At 42.8% G+C, this 17368-nt stretch overlaps 1 protein-coding gene across 1 annotated transcript in view; it reads right to left on the reverse strand.

Moving 5' to 3' along the window:
* Window positions 1–17368, reverse strand: part of ZFC3H1 (zinc finger C3H1-type containing) — a 715283-nt gene that overhangs the window by 655491 nt on the left and 42424 nt on the right. The window contains exons 5-7 of the mRNA XM_069228345.1: window positions 15839–16068; window positions 14989–15109; window positions 6523–6596 (exon numbers count right to left, since the gene is read on the reverse strand). Of these exons, the coding sequence (XP_069084446.1) occupies window positions 6523–6596; window positions 14989–15109; window positions 15839–16068 (425 nt within the window). The remainder of the gene's footprint in view (window positions 1–6522; window positions 6597–14988; window positions 15110–15838; window positions 16069–17368) is intronic.

Consider the following 17368-nt stretch of genomic DNA (forward strand, 5'->3'; position numbering starts at 1 on the left):
AACGGAACTCCTGTGTAGGAGTGACCCCCAGGAGGACCTCTCCCTTGTCCAGGTGGTGGCTACCCCGAGGAGCCCCCCCCTTGCCTGCCTGCACCGCTGAAGAGATCCCTTGGTCTCTCATTGAAAACCATTGAAAACCCGACGCGTGTTTGCACACTGCACCCGGCCGCCCCGCGCTGCTGAGGGTGTACTTTTTGTACTGACTTGTGTCCCCCCCCGGTGCCCTACAAAACCCCGCTGGTCTGCCCTCCAAAGACGCGGGTACCTACCTGCTGGCAGACCGGAACCGGGGCACCCCCTTCTCTCCATTGAAGCCTATGTGTTTTGGGCACCTCTTTGACCTCTGCACCTGACCGGCCCTGAGCGGCTGGTGTGGTAACATTGGGGTTGCTCTGAACCCCCAACGGTGGGCTACCTTGGACCAAAAACTGAAACCTGTAAGTGACTTACTTACCTGTAAAAATAAGTGTCCACTTTTAAAACAGCTATTTGTGTTTTATGTGAAAAGTATATATGCTACTGTAATCATTCAAAATTCCTAAAGTACTTACCTGCAATACCTTTCAAATTAGATATTACATGTAGAATTTGAACCTGTGGTTCTTAAAATAAACTAAGAAAATATATTTTTCTATAACAAAACCTATTGGCCTGGAATTGTCTTTGAGTGTGTGTTCCTCATTTATTGCCTGTGTGTATGTACAACAAATGCTTAACACTACTCCTTGGATAAGCCTACTGCTCGACCACACTACCACAAAATAGAGCATTAGTATTATCTCTTTTTGTCACTATCTTACCTCTAAGGGGAACCCTTGGACTCTGTGCATACTATTCCTTACTTTGAAATAGTTCATACAGAGCCAACTTCCTACATGTTGTCAGCAATGTTTCTGAATGATCGAAAAATCATATATTTAAGCTGGAAAATGTTTATGATTTAATCAAGGTGCTGGAAGAGTAAAAATGTAAAAAACAAACAAACAAAAAAACAACAGAAAATGATAGATACTGTATTATGTAATAGTAGGATTTTGTGATAATCAGAGGGGCTATTTTTTATGGAAGTTATTTTCTGGTCTGAATCATTTGTACCTCAACATGAATTTGTTACAAGGGGAGGACGTGTACAAGAGTGTTTTCTGGCCCTTTACTTAACTAGGCCAGACTCCATCTTGTAAAACAGAGCTGCCGGATTCATAATATTTATTGTGTGTTTATGTTTCTCAAAATGTGCTCTATTGTCTTAATAATGTTATGCTGTTTTCGAATAGTTCCAGTGGAAGCCTTTTGTCACTTTGAAGGTTCTTCCTGCTTGCTTTCTGAAGACAGTTTGACTGTCTCTTTTCATTGTTTTCACTGTTTATTCTAACACATTTGTTCTGGCACATCTGATAACATTAAGCCAGCAATAATTTAATATATTTATATTAGGGGATAGCGCGAGCATGCTGGTATTCTAGGAAGTTTTTAACGCTAAACTGTGATTCACAGTTGGAATGAAAATGCTAACAACTTTTGTAAATGTCCTAATTTGACAATAATTAACATTTTATTTCACCAAAAAGTTTTTTTAAATTGCAAGGAAACCTTGATATTTGAATGTTATATTAATTAATCGTGTAATATAAAATGCCCATGACCCCAAGTGGAGTTCACACTAGATGTGGCCATCTTGAAAGAAGACCTTGTATAACTTCCTGAGCTGCATCCACCTGGACATCTTATCTATTTTTATAACCTGCTTGTGATGCATACTTGGGTGGGTTACTCTGTGTGAGGATACAGGATTTTTGCAAGTTTCACCACCACGTTTTGCCCCATTCTGACTACTAGGCATTGGTGTAATGGCTCTGAAATGCCCCGAGCCCAACTAAATGGGACGCCGTGCATGTGCTCTGACCCTTAAAGGTACATGGTTGACTGGCTTCCACCCAACTGGCATACTTTAACTAACAAGTAAGTCTCTAGTATATGGTATCTCACACATACATAAGTAAAAGTGTCACTTGTTGACTGCAGCACTAGATATGTGCCCCCCAAGTATGTCAAAGTAAAACATGCCTCCAAGACTGCCACTACAGACTGGTAGAGCATTTTAAACTGCAAGCTATACTTTGCCATTGAAAGCAATGGCAAAACCCACTGGAAAGTTGCCCCTACAGCAGGACTAAGCCAGGGTGAAGCATACTCCTTAGGTTTTGAGTGGAAGATCAAGTCCTAGACCCTGAAGCTCGTAGACCCAAGGAAAACTCATTGCATATCTTCTGTGCTTTCAGCATTTGAAGCATCAGGGCCACTTCTTGGCTGGACTGTGTAAAACAAAGACATTTTGGACACTAAGACTGCTGAAAGTGACAGGTAAGTGTCTCCCTGGGCATATAGGGCCCCTCTGACTGGTTCCCTAACCCGTTGTGGACGTCCAAGTAAAGACAAGTAGCTGTTCTAACCAGTTGGCTACTAACGGCTTGATTGTTTCAACAATTTATTGCATCTTTATCAAAATAATTTGTTTACCTTAGAAAATTCTTATCTCCAGTTTTGTTTTTTAGTGTCCATTTCAAGATAAAATAATGTATTTTTTTTATAAATTGGTGTCGGATTTATTATGCATTGTGACACTCCTAAATGAACCCTTTAAGCCTGGCCGCTCTTTGCCACAGCAACCCAGCACTGAGCTGAGGTTTTTATTAAAGAATCCTAACTGGACCTGATAAAGTATGTGGCATTATTACATGATGAGGCCTCACAATAACACCACATATTGATTTACTTCCCTAGTACAAACTGAGGTTACTTTTCTAAAATTCCCTAGTCCTCTCTTTTACCAGTGACCGAGAATCCTCTCTAAAGAGACATCTGACAGATACTACATTAAATTGTTTATACGTTAAGGATGGGACACCAGACACTCGGTGCACTGGGGAGGCCACTTTGAATGCTGCAGCATGGTGTAGTTGGGAGGGAAGGAGTTGGGATAAAGTTATCAGCAGTACAGGATTTTGAGGGGCAAAAGGGTGAAACAGGGATTTCCCCAACCGGGTGGAATGCAACAGGGGTGGAAAGGAGAGTGCATGTGCAATGCTACGCATGTTGACAGAATGGACATTAAACTTTAGTGACCTAGAAAATAAAAGAGAGAGGACCTGGTATCCAGAGTGTTAATGCATCATTAAGCAGACATGGTATTCCTCCAGGAAAAACATGAAAGAATGAGATGTGAGTATTTGGGGAGAAGGAAACACAAGGTAGACAGCCACTCCACGTTTACGACAGGAGGTTAAGGGGTTGCAATCCTTCTTAAAGATCATACAACAGCTATTGGCTTTGCCACTGTTTAGCTATATTGTACAGCAGCATAGCTGCTACTCAGCTCAACTAAAATGAGTGTTGTGGCATGGAGTGGTGTGGCACTGAGTTGAGTGGCATGGAAAGTTGCCAAAGCTGGCACTGAATTGCCTTCCATACTGTATATACAGGATAAGAGATTCTCATACTATTCAGGTGCTCATGACTCCCTCTAGCACACATTATCCCAATGGCTACTAAACATGGATTTAAGGAAACAGAGTTTAAAGCAAGGGGTGTGTATCCCATCATTCCAAGCTTCTCGTAAAATTGGAAAGGTCACTGAAAGAGGGGGGGGGTGCATGACGATTAAGAAATAAAGAAGAAATAAAGATGTTAGACAAGGCCACAGAACTCTACTTTAAGGAGAATACCGGTTAAAAAAAAAAAAAAAAAAAAAAAAAAAAAAAGAAGATGCAGCTGTAAGGACTAGGACTAGAACGGGACCTCCTACACATGGAAATCAAATAGATTCAAATCCTGACAGAGGGACAAAATGCTTACCTTCCCACGTGCTAACCAAATCAATACAGATATAAGAGGCTGGGAATAAAGCAGAGAAACCACAGGCATGGCTTATCAGCAGGGAAATAACACTCAAACCATATTATGATTAAACTGATGCCAGATGGGACAAGGGTTTGGGGGAGACAGGACATTGCAAGAGTGTTTGCAGACTATTTTCCTGAGTTTCTATAGCTTTCAGATAATGGTCTCTTCTACGGAGCTCAAGCAGGTTTTTCAAGACTGTCCATGCAGACGCTTGGTGAAGGCGAACACAGTGGAGCTGAAGGGAGATCTAACTGAAGTCGAATAAAAATAAAAAGAAAGAAGAAGATGGCACTCACACAGTTGAGGAAAACACCTGGCTCTACAGGACTGCCTGTGGAATATTTTAAATGGAAAGTCGAAAGGGAAACAGAACTGTTACAGGCTGTACATATACAGACATATCCTACAGGAGAGTTTCCAAAATATTACAGACTGCAGCAATCACACTCCTCCATAAAAGATGGCAAACCTAAACATAGGAGCAAGTCTTACTGATTGATGTTTTCACTTAATAAAGACATCAAGCTACTGGTGAACAGATTCTGAAGAGTGGTTGAAGACCCGGTTCATTCGGATCAGACCAAACTTATGCCCACAGATCTACCAAATTAAACCTCAGAAGCCCATATAAGAATATCACCATGGCAAAGGTAGTGATAGTATCCTTGCAATATCATAAACAAACACGAACAAAGCTTTTAAAAGGGTGAAGAAAAAAAAGAAAAAAAAAATTCTCTTTAGACATCTTGGCAAAGATGGGATTGGGACACAAATTTCTGATGCCGGTTATACCTCCCTACAAAGACCCTAGAGCAGAGGCGAGAGTGAACGGGGTACTATCTACTGAGTTTCGACTGGGTAGGAAGTTAGGCATGGTTGCCCCCCCCCGTCACCAATGCTATTAACCGTAGTGAAGTTAGATCTAGCAGAGTAGAACCATGCAGATGACAAGGGGGGGGTTGGCAGCAGGAAGTGGATTGGGAGGAAAGACTATACCTATATGCAGATACTGTTAGTGCCTCGGCCCAAGATCTTCCTGGTTGAAATTAAATTTGATATCTATGGTAGAAATTTGGGATTAAAACTTAATTGTGAAAAGTACTTAATATACACAATGGGTGGGTGGGAAATAGAGAGGACTAGCCCAATTTGTATAGAGACTACAAAAAAGCCTTTGCAGCATACCTGACACTTTTCAGTACAAATAACTGACCAATAAATATGCTTTTATGGGCCCCGCAGTGCACAGAGGGTTGCGCTACTACTGACATTGATATACGTAGGGGGTATTGTGCTCATAATATTCGGATATATTATGAAGCAGCTCGGGTTAGCTTTATCAAATAAATTGGCCTATGCACCTCTGAATAAACCAGCAAATAGGATGATATGAGGCTGCGCAAGAAGGGTTACATACATGTACTATACAAAGGGAGGGTGAATGGTGGGCACTCCCAACAAGGCGTAAGTGTCCCGGTTATTGCTTCATATTTAGAATCCTATATACAAATATTAATAAAACTAGGAGGTATTATAATATAGAGGAACACTGACCAAAAGTGGGGCACAGGGTCAATTCCAAGAATACATAATAGGGACCGAAGGATGGATACTGAAAACAGAATATATGTAGGAAAGGGCTGCCCAAAAAAGTTTTGAGATGATCTGGGTAGCGAGAGGCACAATACCAAGGACTCACGCAAGACAGGCTGAGGGGTACTGGCTGTCCTGCATACCAGCAGTGAGGTAGACTAAGAGGCTGGAATGGTTGCGATGCTGCACTCTCCAGAGAGAGGGTAGGATATCTATATAATGTAGTTATTTTATTATGCTGCTTTAATGACTATCTGACAAATGGACAAGGATTTCTCATACATAGGGTGAAGGAGAAACCCCCCCTTTGGAAGAGAATCCAGAATGATGAGGTTAAGTATTATGTGGGTGTGCACTTGAGAAGGAATTCCTTTGTATGTTCAATTACAATGGGAAAGTTCTTATTAGTCCATGGTTTAAGTCTACAAAGACAAATCCTGAGTGTGGTAATGCCATTTATTGGAGAGCTTTTTAAGCATAAGTGAGTATTGTCAGTATACTGATGCACTGCAACTCCCAAGTTTTCTGTATTGGCATTAGCGGCCCCTAGAAAATAATGAATAAAACTAAGGGAAGCACTGATGCCCACAAAGCCTGTAAACTAATTCCTCTCGGGATGAAGTACGAAAACCAATTTTCACTACTAGGAGTCTGTTACATCTAAGCCCAATATTGATGTTCATATAGTTGGACTATGTTGACTAACCAACAAGAACTGAACTCAACAGAGCCTGGCACAAACCCCTAAAAGTGAAAGAAACAAAACTCTGGAATAACCTCCTAAAATACCTCTAACTGGACAACTGTAAAATCTGCTAAGTAATAAGTTGCTCAGATAGGTAAGAAGACGTAAAGTGACGCAGCGCTGACGCAAGTCAGACCCATAATAGCATTGATAGTGAAAAAGCTTGCAGTCCTTTTATCACAAAGGCGTCATTCCTCTGATGATGAGGCTGTGCAAACTACACAAGAACGGAATAAAAATATTACAGAATGCACACACACACACACACACACACACGTACTTACCAATATAGGTGGCAACGACGTTTGAGGAGGTGGGGGAAAATACTCAACTGAGCTCTGCCGCACTGGAGAAGCCCCTACACAGAAAGAAATTACAAACTTTGAAACAACCCCTGACCAAATAAACACTGTTAAAAAGGTTTGTCAAGCTGAAGTTTAAGAATGTATTGCATGCCACGTAGCTACATCTTCAAATATTGTCAACGATCATTCTAAATATAGACTGTTGCTAATTATGCATGTTAGAAGGAAAAAAAGAATATGTTTAACACTTCATGTACAAATTCAAATGTCACATCTACAATTCACACGATAGTGCACAAGTTCTGATCTAAACTGCACAAAATTGTTCATTCCTTCATTCTGCAATTCCACAGCTCCTGTCTTAAACGTATACTCCAAATAACCATTGAACTATCAAATCTGCCAGTCTGAAAGACATCTGAAAACAGCTGTTGTAGTAAGCGGTCACTCAAAAAGCTGCAGATCCTACCTCACTACTACCTTTCAGAGAAGAGAGACAGACCCAAACCTCAGACTTCCATCTGCAATGCCATGTACTTGAGGAACAAATACTGACCCAGAGGTATGGTGACAGATCAGCATATAACATGGTCATATGAAAATAGGCACAGAATTCAATGAAGTGAGTTACAGAACGCAAAGGGTTAATGTACATGGCTATTAAGCAAAGAAAGAAACTACAATGCACATGACTAGGGTGCTTATATTAAAAAGAAATGGGAAAATATTGGTTAAGATACCCTATCATAGTTTTATTTCCTTGTTGATAACATGCATGTTGGTGCCTACAAGGAGTCTTCGGTTTTCATTTAGCAGAAACAAAGGGAGCTGTTGCATCTTTGAGGAAATATGACCTCATCTCTGAGCCTAATTGAGGACAGTTTGTGTTAAGAATGTTGTGAAGTGGACTAATCAATATAGGTGGGCACATCTAAATAAACTGAGCCCAAAACTGACTCTCAAAAGCGGCCAGCTGCACCTAAAAATAAAACCAAGCTTAAAAACAATTGGCAGCTGTAGTGGCCCAAAGAATTGGCCAGAAGGGCTTAAGCCAGTCAGTAGCAGAACAAGCCATCACCCGCATTTTATCTATGTGGGTAAGTTAGTTTGCACTCAACCAATGGTCAACGTACAGTTCCACAAGGGGCTCATGCTCTCATCCAGAGAGAGGAATTATGCAAATACAAAATAAAAGTGGGAGCAGAGCAACAGATGATGCACACTGAAAGTTCTATGAACTGCAAAGAATTGCTAATATCTTTCAGGCTAAATCAATAATCTGAGAAATTGAGTGGGCTACAAACAAATAACGATTCACTTGTAATATTTCCGACAATCATGCAAGGAAAGGAAAATGTCACTTACCCAGTGTACATCTGTTCGTGGCATTAGTCGCTGCAGATTCACATGTTGTGCATAGTCCGCCGTCTGGTGTTGGGTCGGAGTGTTACAAGTTGTTTTTCTTCGAAGAAGTCTTTTCGAGTCACGAGACCGAGGGACTCCTCCTCCTTTGTTCCATTGCGCATGGGCGTCGACTCCATGTTAGATTGTTTTCCCCGCAGAGGGTGAGGTAGGAGTTGTGTATGTTAGTAATAGTGCCCATGCAATGGAATGAATAAGTATGTACCAAATAAGGTTTAAGTAATATATTTACAAATGTACAAATGTTGAAGATAACTTCCAAACGGCTACAGGCTCCCGGGGAGGCCGGTGGGCACATGTGAATCTGCAGCGACTAATGCCACGAACAGATGTACACTGGGTAAGTGACATTTTCCGTTCGGTGGCATGTGTAGCTGCAGATACACATGTTATGCATAGACTAGTAAGCAGTTATCTCCCCAAAAGCGGTGGCTCAGCCTGTAGGAGTGGAAGTAGTCTGAAATAAAGTTCTTAGTACGGCTTGACCTACTGTGGCTTGTTGTGCGGATAGCACGTCTACACAGTAGTGCTTAGTAAATGTGTGAGGCGTAGACCATGTGGCTGCCTTACATATCTCGTTCATTGGAATGTTTCCTAGGAAGGCCATGGTAGCGCCTTTCTTTCTGGTTGAATGTGCCCTTGGTGTAATGGGCAGTTCTCTCTTTGCTTTAAGGTAGCAGGTTTGGATGCACTTAACTATCCATCTGGCTATACCCTGTTTTGATATTGGGTTTCCTGTTTGAGGTTTTTGAAATGCAATAAACAGTTGTTTTGTTTTTCTAATTTCTTTTGTTCTGTCAATGTAGTACATTAGTGCTCTTCTGATGTCTAATGTATGTAGTGCCCTTTCAGCTACTGAGTCTGGCTGTGGGAAGAACACTGGTAGTTCTACCGTTTGATTTAAGTGGAACGGTGAAATAACTTTTGGTAAAAAATTTGGATTGGTTCTTAGGACCACCTTATTTTTGTGTATTTGAATAAAAGCTTCTTGTATAGTAAACGCCTGAATTTCACTTACTCTTCTTAGAGATGTGATGGCAATGAGAAATGCAACCTTCCACGTTAAGAAATGCATTTCGCACGAGTGCATGGGTTCAAAAGGTGGGCCCATGAGTCTTGTTAAGACGATGTTGAGGTTCCATGAAGGAACAGGTGGTGTTCTTGGTGGTATAATTCTTTTCAGGCCTTCCATAAACGCTTTAATGACCGGTATCCTAAATAGTGAAGTTGAATGGGTAATTTGCAGGTATGCAGATATTGCTGCGAGGTGTATCTTTATGGAAGAGAAGGCTAGATTTGATTTTTGTAAATGTAGCAAGTATCCCACTATATCCTTTGGAGATGCATGTAATGGTTTAACTTGATTATTATGGCAGTAGCAAACAAATCTTTTCCATTTGCTTGCATAGCAGTGTCTAGTGGATGGTCTTCTAGCTTGTTTTATGACTTCCATACATTCTTGGGTGAGGTTTAAATGTCCGAATTCTAGGATCTCAGGAGCCAGATTGCTAGATTCAGCGATGCTGGGTTTGGATGCCTGATCTGTTGTTTGTGTTGTGTTAACAGATCTGGTTTGTTGGGCAACCTGACATGGGGTACTACTGACAGGTCTAGTAGTGTTGTGTACCAAGGTTGTCTTGCCCATGTTGGTGCTATTAGTATGAGTTTGAGTTTGTTTTGACTCAATTTGTTTACTAGATATGGAAGGAGAGGGAGAGGGGGAAAAGCGTACGCAAATATCCCTGACCAGTTCATCCATAGAGCATTGCCTTGAGACTGCCTGTGTGGGTACCTGGATGCGAAGTTTTGGCATTTTGCGTTCTCCTTTGTTGCAAATAGGTCTATTTGAGGTGTCCCCCAAATTTTGAAGTAAGTGTTTAGAATTTGGGGGTGAATCTCCCATTCGTGGACCTGTTGGTGATCTCGAGAGAGATTGTCTGCTAGTTGATTTTGGATCCCTGGAATAAATTGTGCTATTAGGCGAATGTGGTTGTGAATTGCCCATTGCCATATCTTTTGTGCCAGGAGGCACAGCTGTGTAGAGTGTGTTCCCCCCTGTTTGTTTAGATAATACATTGTTGTCATGTTGTCTGTTTGGACAAGAATGTATTTGTGGGTTATGATGGGTTGAAATGCTTTCAACGCTAGGAATACTGCTAACAATTCAAGGTGATTTATATGCAGCTTTGTTTGATGTACGTCCCATTGTCCTTGGATGCTGTGTTGATTGAGGTGTGCTCCCCACCCTGTCATGGAAGCATCTGTTGTTATCACGTATTGTGGCACTGGGTCTTGGAAAGGCCGCCCTTTGTTTAAATTTATACTGTTCCACCATAGAAGCGAGATGTATGTTTGGCGGTCTATCAACACCAGATCTAGAAGGTGACCCTGTGCATGTGACCACTGATGCTAGGCACTGTTGCAAGGGCCTCATGTGCAGTCTTGCGTTTGGGACAATGGCTATGCATGAGGACATCATGCCTAGGAGTTTTAATACCGTCTTTGCCTGTATCTTTTGTGTTGGATACATGGCTTGTATAACCTTGTGAAAATTTGGAACCCTTTGTGGACTTGGAGTGGCTATTCCCTTTGTTGTGTTGATTGTCGCTCCTAAGTATTGCTGTGTTTTGCACGGCAGAATGTGAGATTTTGTATAGTTGATGGAGAAACCGAGTTTGTAGAGGGTTTGTATGACATAATCTGTGCGGTGTGAACACTTTGTGAGGGAGTTGGTCTTGATTAGCCAATCGTCTAGGTACGGGAATACATGTATATGCTGCCTTCTGATGTGTGCAGCTACTACTGCTAGGCATTTTGTAAATACTCTTGGTGCGGTTGTGATACCGAACGGCAACACTTTGAATTGGTAATGTATTCCTTTGAATACAAACCTTAGGTATTTCCTGTGCGAGGGATGTATCGGTATGTGGAAATACGCGTCCTTTAGATCTAAGGTTGTCATGTAGTCTTGTTGCTTTAGCAGTGGTAACACGTCTTGTAGCGTGACCATGCGAAAGTGGTCTGATTTGATGTAGGTGTAGTGTTCTGAGATCTAGGATTGGTCTCGGTGTTTTGTCCTTTTTTGGTATTAGAAAGTACAGTGAGTAAACTCCCGTGTTTTTTTGTGTACATGGTACCAATTCTATTGCGTCCTTTTGCAGTAATGCTTGAACTTCTAGTTCTAGAAGGTCTAGATGTTGTTTTGACATATTCTGTGTTTTTGGTGGGACATCTGGAGGGAGTTGGAGAAATTCTATGCAATAACCATGTCGGATAATTGCTAAGACCCAAGTGTCTGTTGTTATCTCCTCCCAAGATTTGTAAAACTGACTTAGTCTTCCCCCCACTGGTGTTGTGTGAAGGGGTTGAGTGACTTGTGAGTCACTGTTTGGTTGGAGGGGTTTTTGGACTTTGAAATTTTCCCCGGTTTCTAGGGAATTGTCCTCCTCTATACTGGCCCCGAAAGCCTCCCCTTTGGTACTGTCCCTGGTAGGTAGACGGTGTAGATTGTGAGGTGCTGGCTTGTGTGGCTTGACCCCGAAACCCCCCTCTGAAGGTTGTTTTGCGGAAGGTGCCGAAAGTGCCTCTGCCCTGCGGGGAATAGAGTGCGCCCATGGCCTTGGCTGTGTCCGTGTCCTTTTTCAATTTCTCAATTGCCGTGTCCACTTCGGGTCCAAACAATTGTTGTTCATTGAACGGCATATTGAGTACCGCTTGCTGTATTTCCGGTTTAAAGCCAGATGTGCGCAACCATGCGTGCCTTCTTATGGTTACTGCGGTATTTATTGTTCTTGCCGCTGTGTTCGCTGCGTCCATAGAGGAGCGTATTTGGTTATTGGAGATGTTTTGTCCTTCCTCAACCACTTGTTTTGCCCGTTTTTGAAATTCCTTGGGTAGATGCTCGATGAGATGCTGCATCTCGTCCCAATGGGCTCTATCATATCGCGCTAGGAGCGCCTGAGAGTTGGCGATGCGCCACTGGTTTGCAGCTTGTACTGCGACCCTTTTCCCAGCTGCGTCGAACTTGCGGCTCTCCTTATCCGGAGGTGGTGCCTCGCCTGATGTGTGCGAGTTGGCTCTCTTGCGAGCTGCCCCTACCACGACTGAATCTGGTGGCAGCTGTGAGGTGATAAAAGTAGGGTCCGTGGGCGGTGCTTTATATTTTTTCTCCACCCTTGCAGTTATCGCTCTACTCTTGACAGGTTCTTTGAAGATCTGCTTTGCGTGCCTTAGCCTTCCTGGAAGCATAGGCAGGCTTTGGTAGGTGCTATGGGTGGAAGAGAGGGTGTTGAAAAGGAAGTCATCCTCGACAGGTTCTGCGTGTAACGACACGTTATGGAACTCTGCTGCCCTAGCTACCACCTGTGCATATGCTGTGCTGTCCTCGGGTGGTGAGGGCTTGGTAGGGTACGACTCAGGACTATTGTCTGATACTGGGGCGTCGTATAAGTCCCAAGCGTCCTGGTCGTCTTGGCTCATGGTGGTATGAGCCGGTGAATGTGACGGAGTCTGTGCCGGTGATGTGTGAGTTACAGGTGGAGGAGAGGGTGGCGGAGTTACCTTCTTCACCATTTTTTGTGGTGTTTGTTCTTGTGTTTGGAACTCGAGTCTCCTTTTTCTCCTGATTGGGGGAAGAGTGCTGATCTTCCCTGTCCCACTTTGTATGAAGATCCGCTTTTGTGTGTGGTCTACATCAGTGGTCTGTAACTCTTCTTCAAATCTGTGTTTGCGCATTTGAGAGGACAGTGATTGTTCCTCTGTATATGAGCTGGCAGTTGGTTCGGTTGCTGGTCGTTTTGGCACCGAAACTGTGTCTCTGCTTGTTTTCGGCTCCGAGGAGAATTTTCTTTTTCGGCGTCGAGCTTTCTCGGCGTCTATCTTCCTCGGTGCCGCTGTCTCTGCGTCGAGCAGCTTTGGTTCCGCTGTCTCGGCGTCGATCTTTTTCAGCAGCACTTTCTCGGTCCCGAGATTGCTGCGTGCCTGTGTCTCGACCCGAGTCGGACGATCTCGGCACCAGTTCGGCCTTTTTCGGTGCCGATGGACGGTCACCTACTTTATGGGTTGAGCCATGGCCTGTTGGCAGTGGCGTCCCCTGGGCCTTGTATGTTTTCTTGTGTGGTGCTTGCTTCGACGTCTTACTCACGGTTTCTTCGACGTCGAATTCCTCCGAGTCTGATTCATGGATGGAGACGGCTTCCTCTTCTTCTCCTTGTCCCTCGAACTCTCGGTGTCCTGTCGGCGTGGACGCCATCTGCAATCTTCTGGCTCGCCGGTCACGGAGCGTTTTTCGGGACCGAAACGCACGACAGGCCTCACACGTTTCTTCCTTGTGCTCGGGCGACAGGCACAAGTTACAGACCAAATGTTGGTCTGTATATGGATATTTATTGTGGCATTTAGGACAGAATCGGAACGGGGTCCGTTCCATCAGCGTCGATGTTACGCGCGGTCGGGCCGACCAGGCCCCGACGGGGGATCGAAATTACCCCGAAGGGCGACCGGAGCTCTTCACGATTCGGTGTCGATTCTATTCTAACCCGATACCGAACGAAACAATACCGACGTAGTTTTCCGAAGTTATGACTATCTTTCCGTCCCGAAACCCGGAGCGAAAAGGAATGCGTCAGAACCCGATGGCGGAAAAAAAACAATCTAACATGGAGTCGACGCCCATGCGCAATGGAACAAAGGAGGAGGAGTCCCTCGGTCTCGTGACTCGAAAAGACTTATTCGAAGAAAAACAACTTGTAACACTCCGACCCAACACCAGACGGCGGACTATGCACAACATGTGAATCTGCAGCTACACATGCCACCGAACACTAGGTTAATGCACTTGTGTCTTTAATGGGCCACCTAATAAATCCATCACTATAGCAGTAAAACACACAACTTCAGTGTTTTGTAGAAACTATAACTAGTAAGTAATGGTCTGGTAACCTGAGAATTATAGGTGAATGAACGATGACAACAAGTAACAGATTGCAAAATCTATCCACATACTGTACTTTCATTTATAGTAAACAAACCCACTGCTTTTCCAACAACTTGTCCTGTGGTTTAGTAAAATAGATTTTCTGCTTCTCAATTTGCTATATAAATGTGTTCTGTCCTTCTTTCTAGTCTTTACATCAATGGAGGACCACAATGCAATGACCCAGGGCAGTGGTTCTTAACCTAGACCCCCACTTAATTATTACTGGAAGCCGGGGACTCCCAACGGCCTAAGCAATTTCGATAATTTTAACTACAAATACACAAATGATTAAATGTTCTAATCTGATTAACAAAGAAATATTTGAAAAATTATTTTAATTGGAAGGTAGGAGGTTTTCTAAATTCAACTAAGCCTACCCATCATCCATATTATATTTATACTATATTCTGTTTGATGCATTTGCAATGCTCCCACAAATCAACCCGAGGATACCTACTACATTTTCCTCCATGAATTTCAAATTCACAAAACTTAACATTTTTCAATTTTTCTTCTTTTTCTATATACAATTTATTAATCTGTTAATATTATTTAATTTTCTAAGCAGTCACGGATCCCCCGAGTAAGCTTCATGAAACCCCCCCATGGGTCTCCGGACCACAGGTAAGGACCAACTGGGCTAGGGCATTACATCCACACAAGTAAACGTGCGCCAGTACAAAATTATACATTTAACTGCACTGTTTCTTATTCATTCAGTATTTTGAGCTTCAACAAGAAAATTTGATACCATTAATCATGGTCAATATTTTTCACCTTCACATAAAAGGTCTCAAAGTTCGCAGTTCCTGTTTAGCCAATTCTTCTTCCAATATACAACACATCAGATCTGAATGAGGACTGCAAGTTTATTCACACTCAGTGAATGTTTTCACAACAATAACTGGTACAGTGCAATGTAAAGCTGCGCAACTAAAGCGGCCAAGCGGGCTTTTTTCAAATCAACCTGTCAGGATATGTATATTCTACTTCTTAAATTCTAATCTACAGCATAAATTAGTATTCTCAAAGTTACGCACTCTCACCTGGTGAGTTTGTTTCGCTGTCTGTATCCATTGCAACTTCTTCATAATTATCATATTGATAAATTCCACCAGCTCCATCAGAAGTCTGCTTTTCTGATCGCTTTAAGTCACAATCTGAGGACTGATCACAACAAATAAGCAATTACATAGTACACAAATAATCTTGGCTTTTGGTTACCTATATTCCAAAACCATATTTGGACGCTAGCAAGAAAACGGAGAGGGTGTTATAAGCAACTCCTACTAGGGATGGGATCTATACATGAATTTTATATAGCATTTTCTTCCTCCCTTGGCCCAGCATCCATCTTTTATCTACCATGACCACGTCCAAGGTAAACACACATTTGATGCCACAAAAACATGGTCACACTAGGTAATACCTAAATAATGACCCCTTGGACACACTTCTAAAATTAGAAATATAAAGTGTAATATCAATTATATTAAGAATTACTTATGAAATACACAAAGTGCAGGTTATCCTCATGCCCAATTAACAATCTTCACTGCCAGTTCTTGTTGTAAATGGTTCTTTTGATAACTCAAAATGTTTCCCAATCACATAAACGCCCCTCCCCGAACATTCATGGCCTATTTGCATGGTCTTCAGAATGGCTAAAGACAGTTGGTCAGTTTACCACTCACTGTAGCATTTATAAATGGTTGCTATAGAAAGATGAGCAACTGGACCCTAGCAATCAGCATTCCACGGCCTAAGAAGAATCAATACTGAAGTACCACTTAAATTCCGAAGAAACTTAAAAGTCTAAATGCATCAAATATCACTCACACCCCTTTACCCCTACATTGACATTTGATGTTTAACTAAATGTAGTTGGGTATCTACCTTGTCCTTAGATCGCTTCCTGCCCCCGACAAGTTTCATAAAACGATTGTACTGTTCCTCTTGATTGGATAGGTCCCTAATTTTCCTTATTTCCTCTTCCCTTTTTCTTCTCTCCTCTTCTTCAGAGCGTTTCCTTTGCTCTTCCTCCTCTTTTTGCCGCCTTTCTTGCTCTTTTTCCTGCTGAAGTTTAAGCCATGCTTTTGTTTTTTGCTTTCTCAGTGCTTGCTTGGCTTTACAAGGAGAAAATACATTTAAGCCATCAGAACTAGACAATTTCACAGCTTAGACGCACATCAACTTATTGGCAATTACGTTTAAAACAATCACTAACTCATCCGCTGGATGTCACAACTAAAGAAAAACAAGCATTGGTAAATGCATTTAGTTACTGAAACTCCACAAAAGTCTTATGACTGGTTTATTGTGAAAGCCAATATATTGTGCAGTAACTGGTGGTAATAAAACACACATTACCCTGTGCTGCTGTTAGCATTAATAATACAGATGTGTTGCACTGATAATAGTCAGATCAACTACATGGCTGAGTATGCCTACCTCACTGAGCTAGCTTAGCAGCCCTTTATAAGAGGAAAGTCAACATGTCGGTCAGCTACATCCAGCTGTGTGGTAAAACACGCCCCCTGCCTCGCACAACAGATCAGAGAGGCACATCTGCATAATTGAGTCCCGCACGGGGGGAGGAGAGCATGTGCAGCGGAAAGAGGTGCGCTGGAAGCAAAGTGTAGGAAATTCGCCCTTTTTTTGCATGGTTACCTCCACTTTTTGCCTTGTTTCAACTGTTTTTTCTGGGATCCTTCTAACCAGGACCCCAATGATTGCCCCCTCTCTCTCTAAATTTGGTTGCTTAGGACTTTGCACACCCCACAATTGGCATACTGGTGCCCTCCCCCCCATATAAGTCCCTAGTATATGCTACTTAGGTATCCAGGGCATTGGGGCACCAGGCGTTCCCCATGGTTTGCAGCATGTATTGTGCCACCCATGGGAGCCCATTGCAAAAAGTGTCTGCAGGCCTGCCATTGTAGCCTGTGTAAAAAGGTTCATGCACCCTTTCACCACAGGTCTCTGTAAGTCACCCCAGTGGTAGGCCCTCCTAGCCTAGGGGACAGGTTGCAGGTACCTGTGTGTAAGGGTACCACTGCATGAGCAGAGGTGTCTCTATGAACTCCAATGTTTCACTGGACTTCGTTAGTGCAGGGAAGCCATTTTACCCATGTACTGGACACAGGTCACTCACTACCTATGCCCAGCTACACAAGGGTGATTCCGAACCTGAGCATGTGTGGCATCAAACATGTCAGAATCATACCCCCAATACTGTTGCCAGTATTGGTTTTATGATTCCATGCACTCTGGGGGCTCATTAGAGGACCCCCTCCAGTATTGCTCCTACCAGTCTTCTAGGGTTTTCCAGGCAGCCTGCGTTGCTGCCACCCCTCAAACAGGTTTCTGCCCTCCTGCTGCTTGACTAGCTCAAGCAGGGGAAGGAAAAGAAAGAATTTCCTGTGG

The sequence above is a fragment of the Pleurodeles waltl genome, chromosome 4_1, assembly GCF_031143425.1.
Source record: "Pleurodeles waltl isolate 20211129_DDA chromosome 4_1, aPleWal1.hap1.20221129, whole genome shotgun sequence".
Classification (NCBI taxonomy): Eukaryota; Metazoa; Chordata; class Amphibia; order Caudata; family Salamandridae; genus Pleurodeles; species Pleurodeles waltl.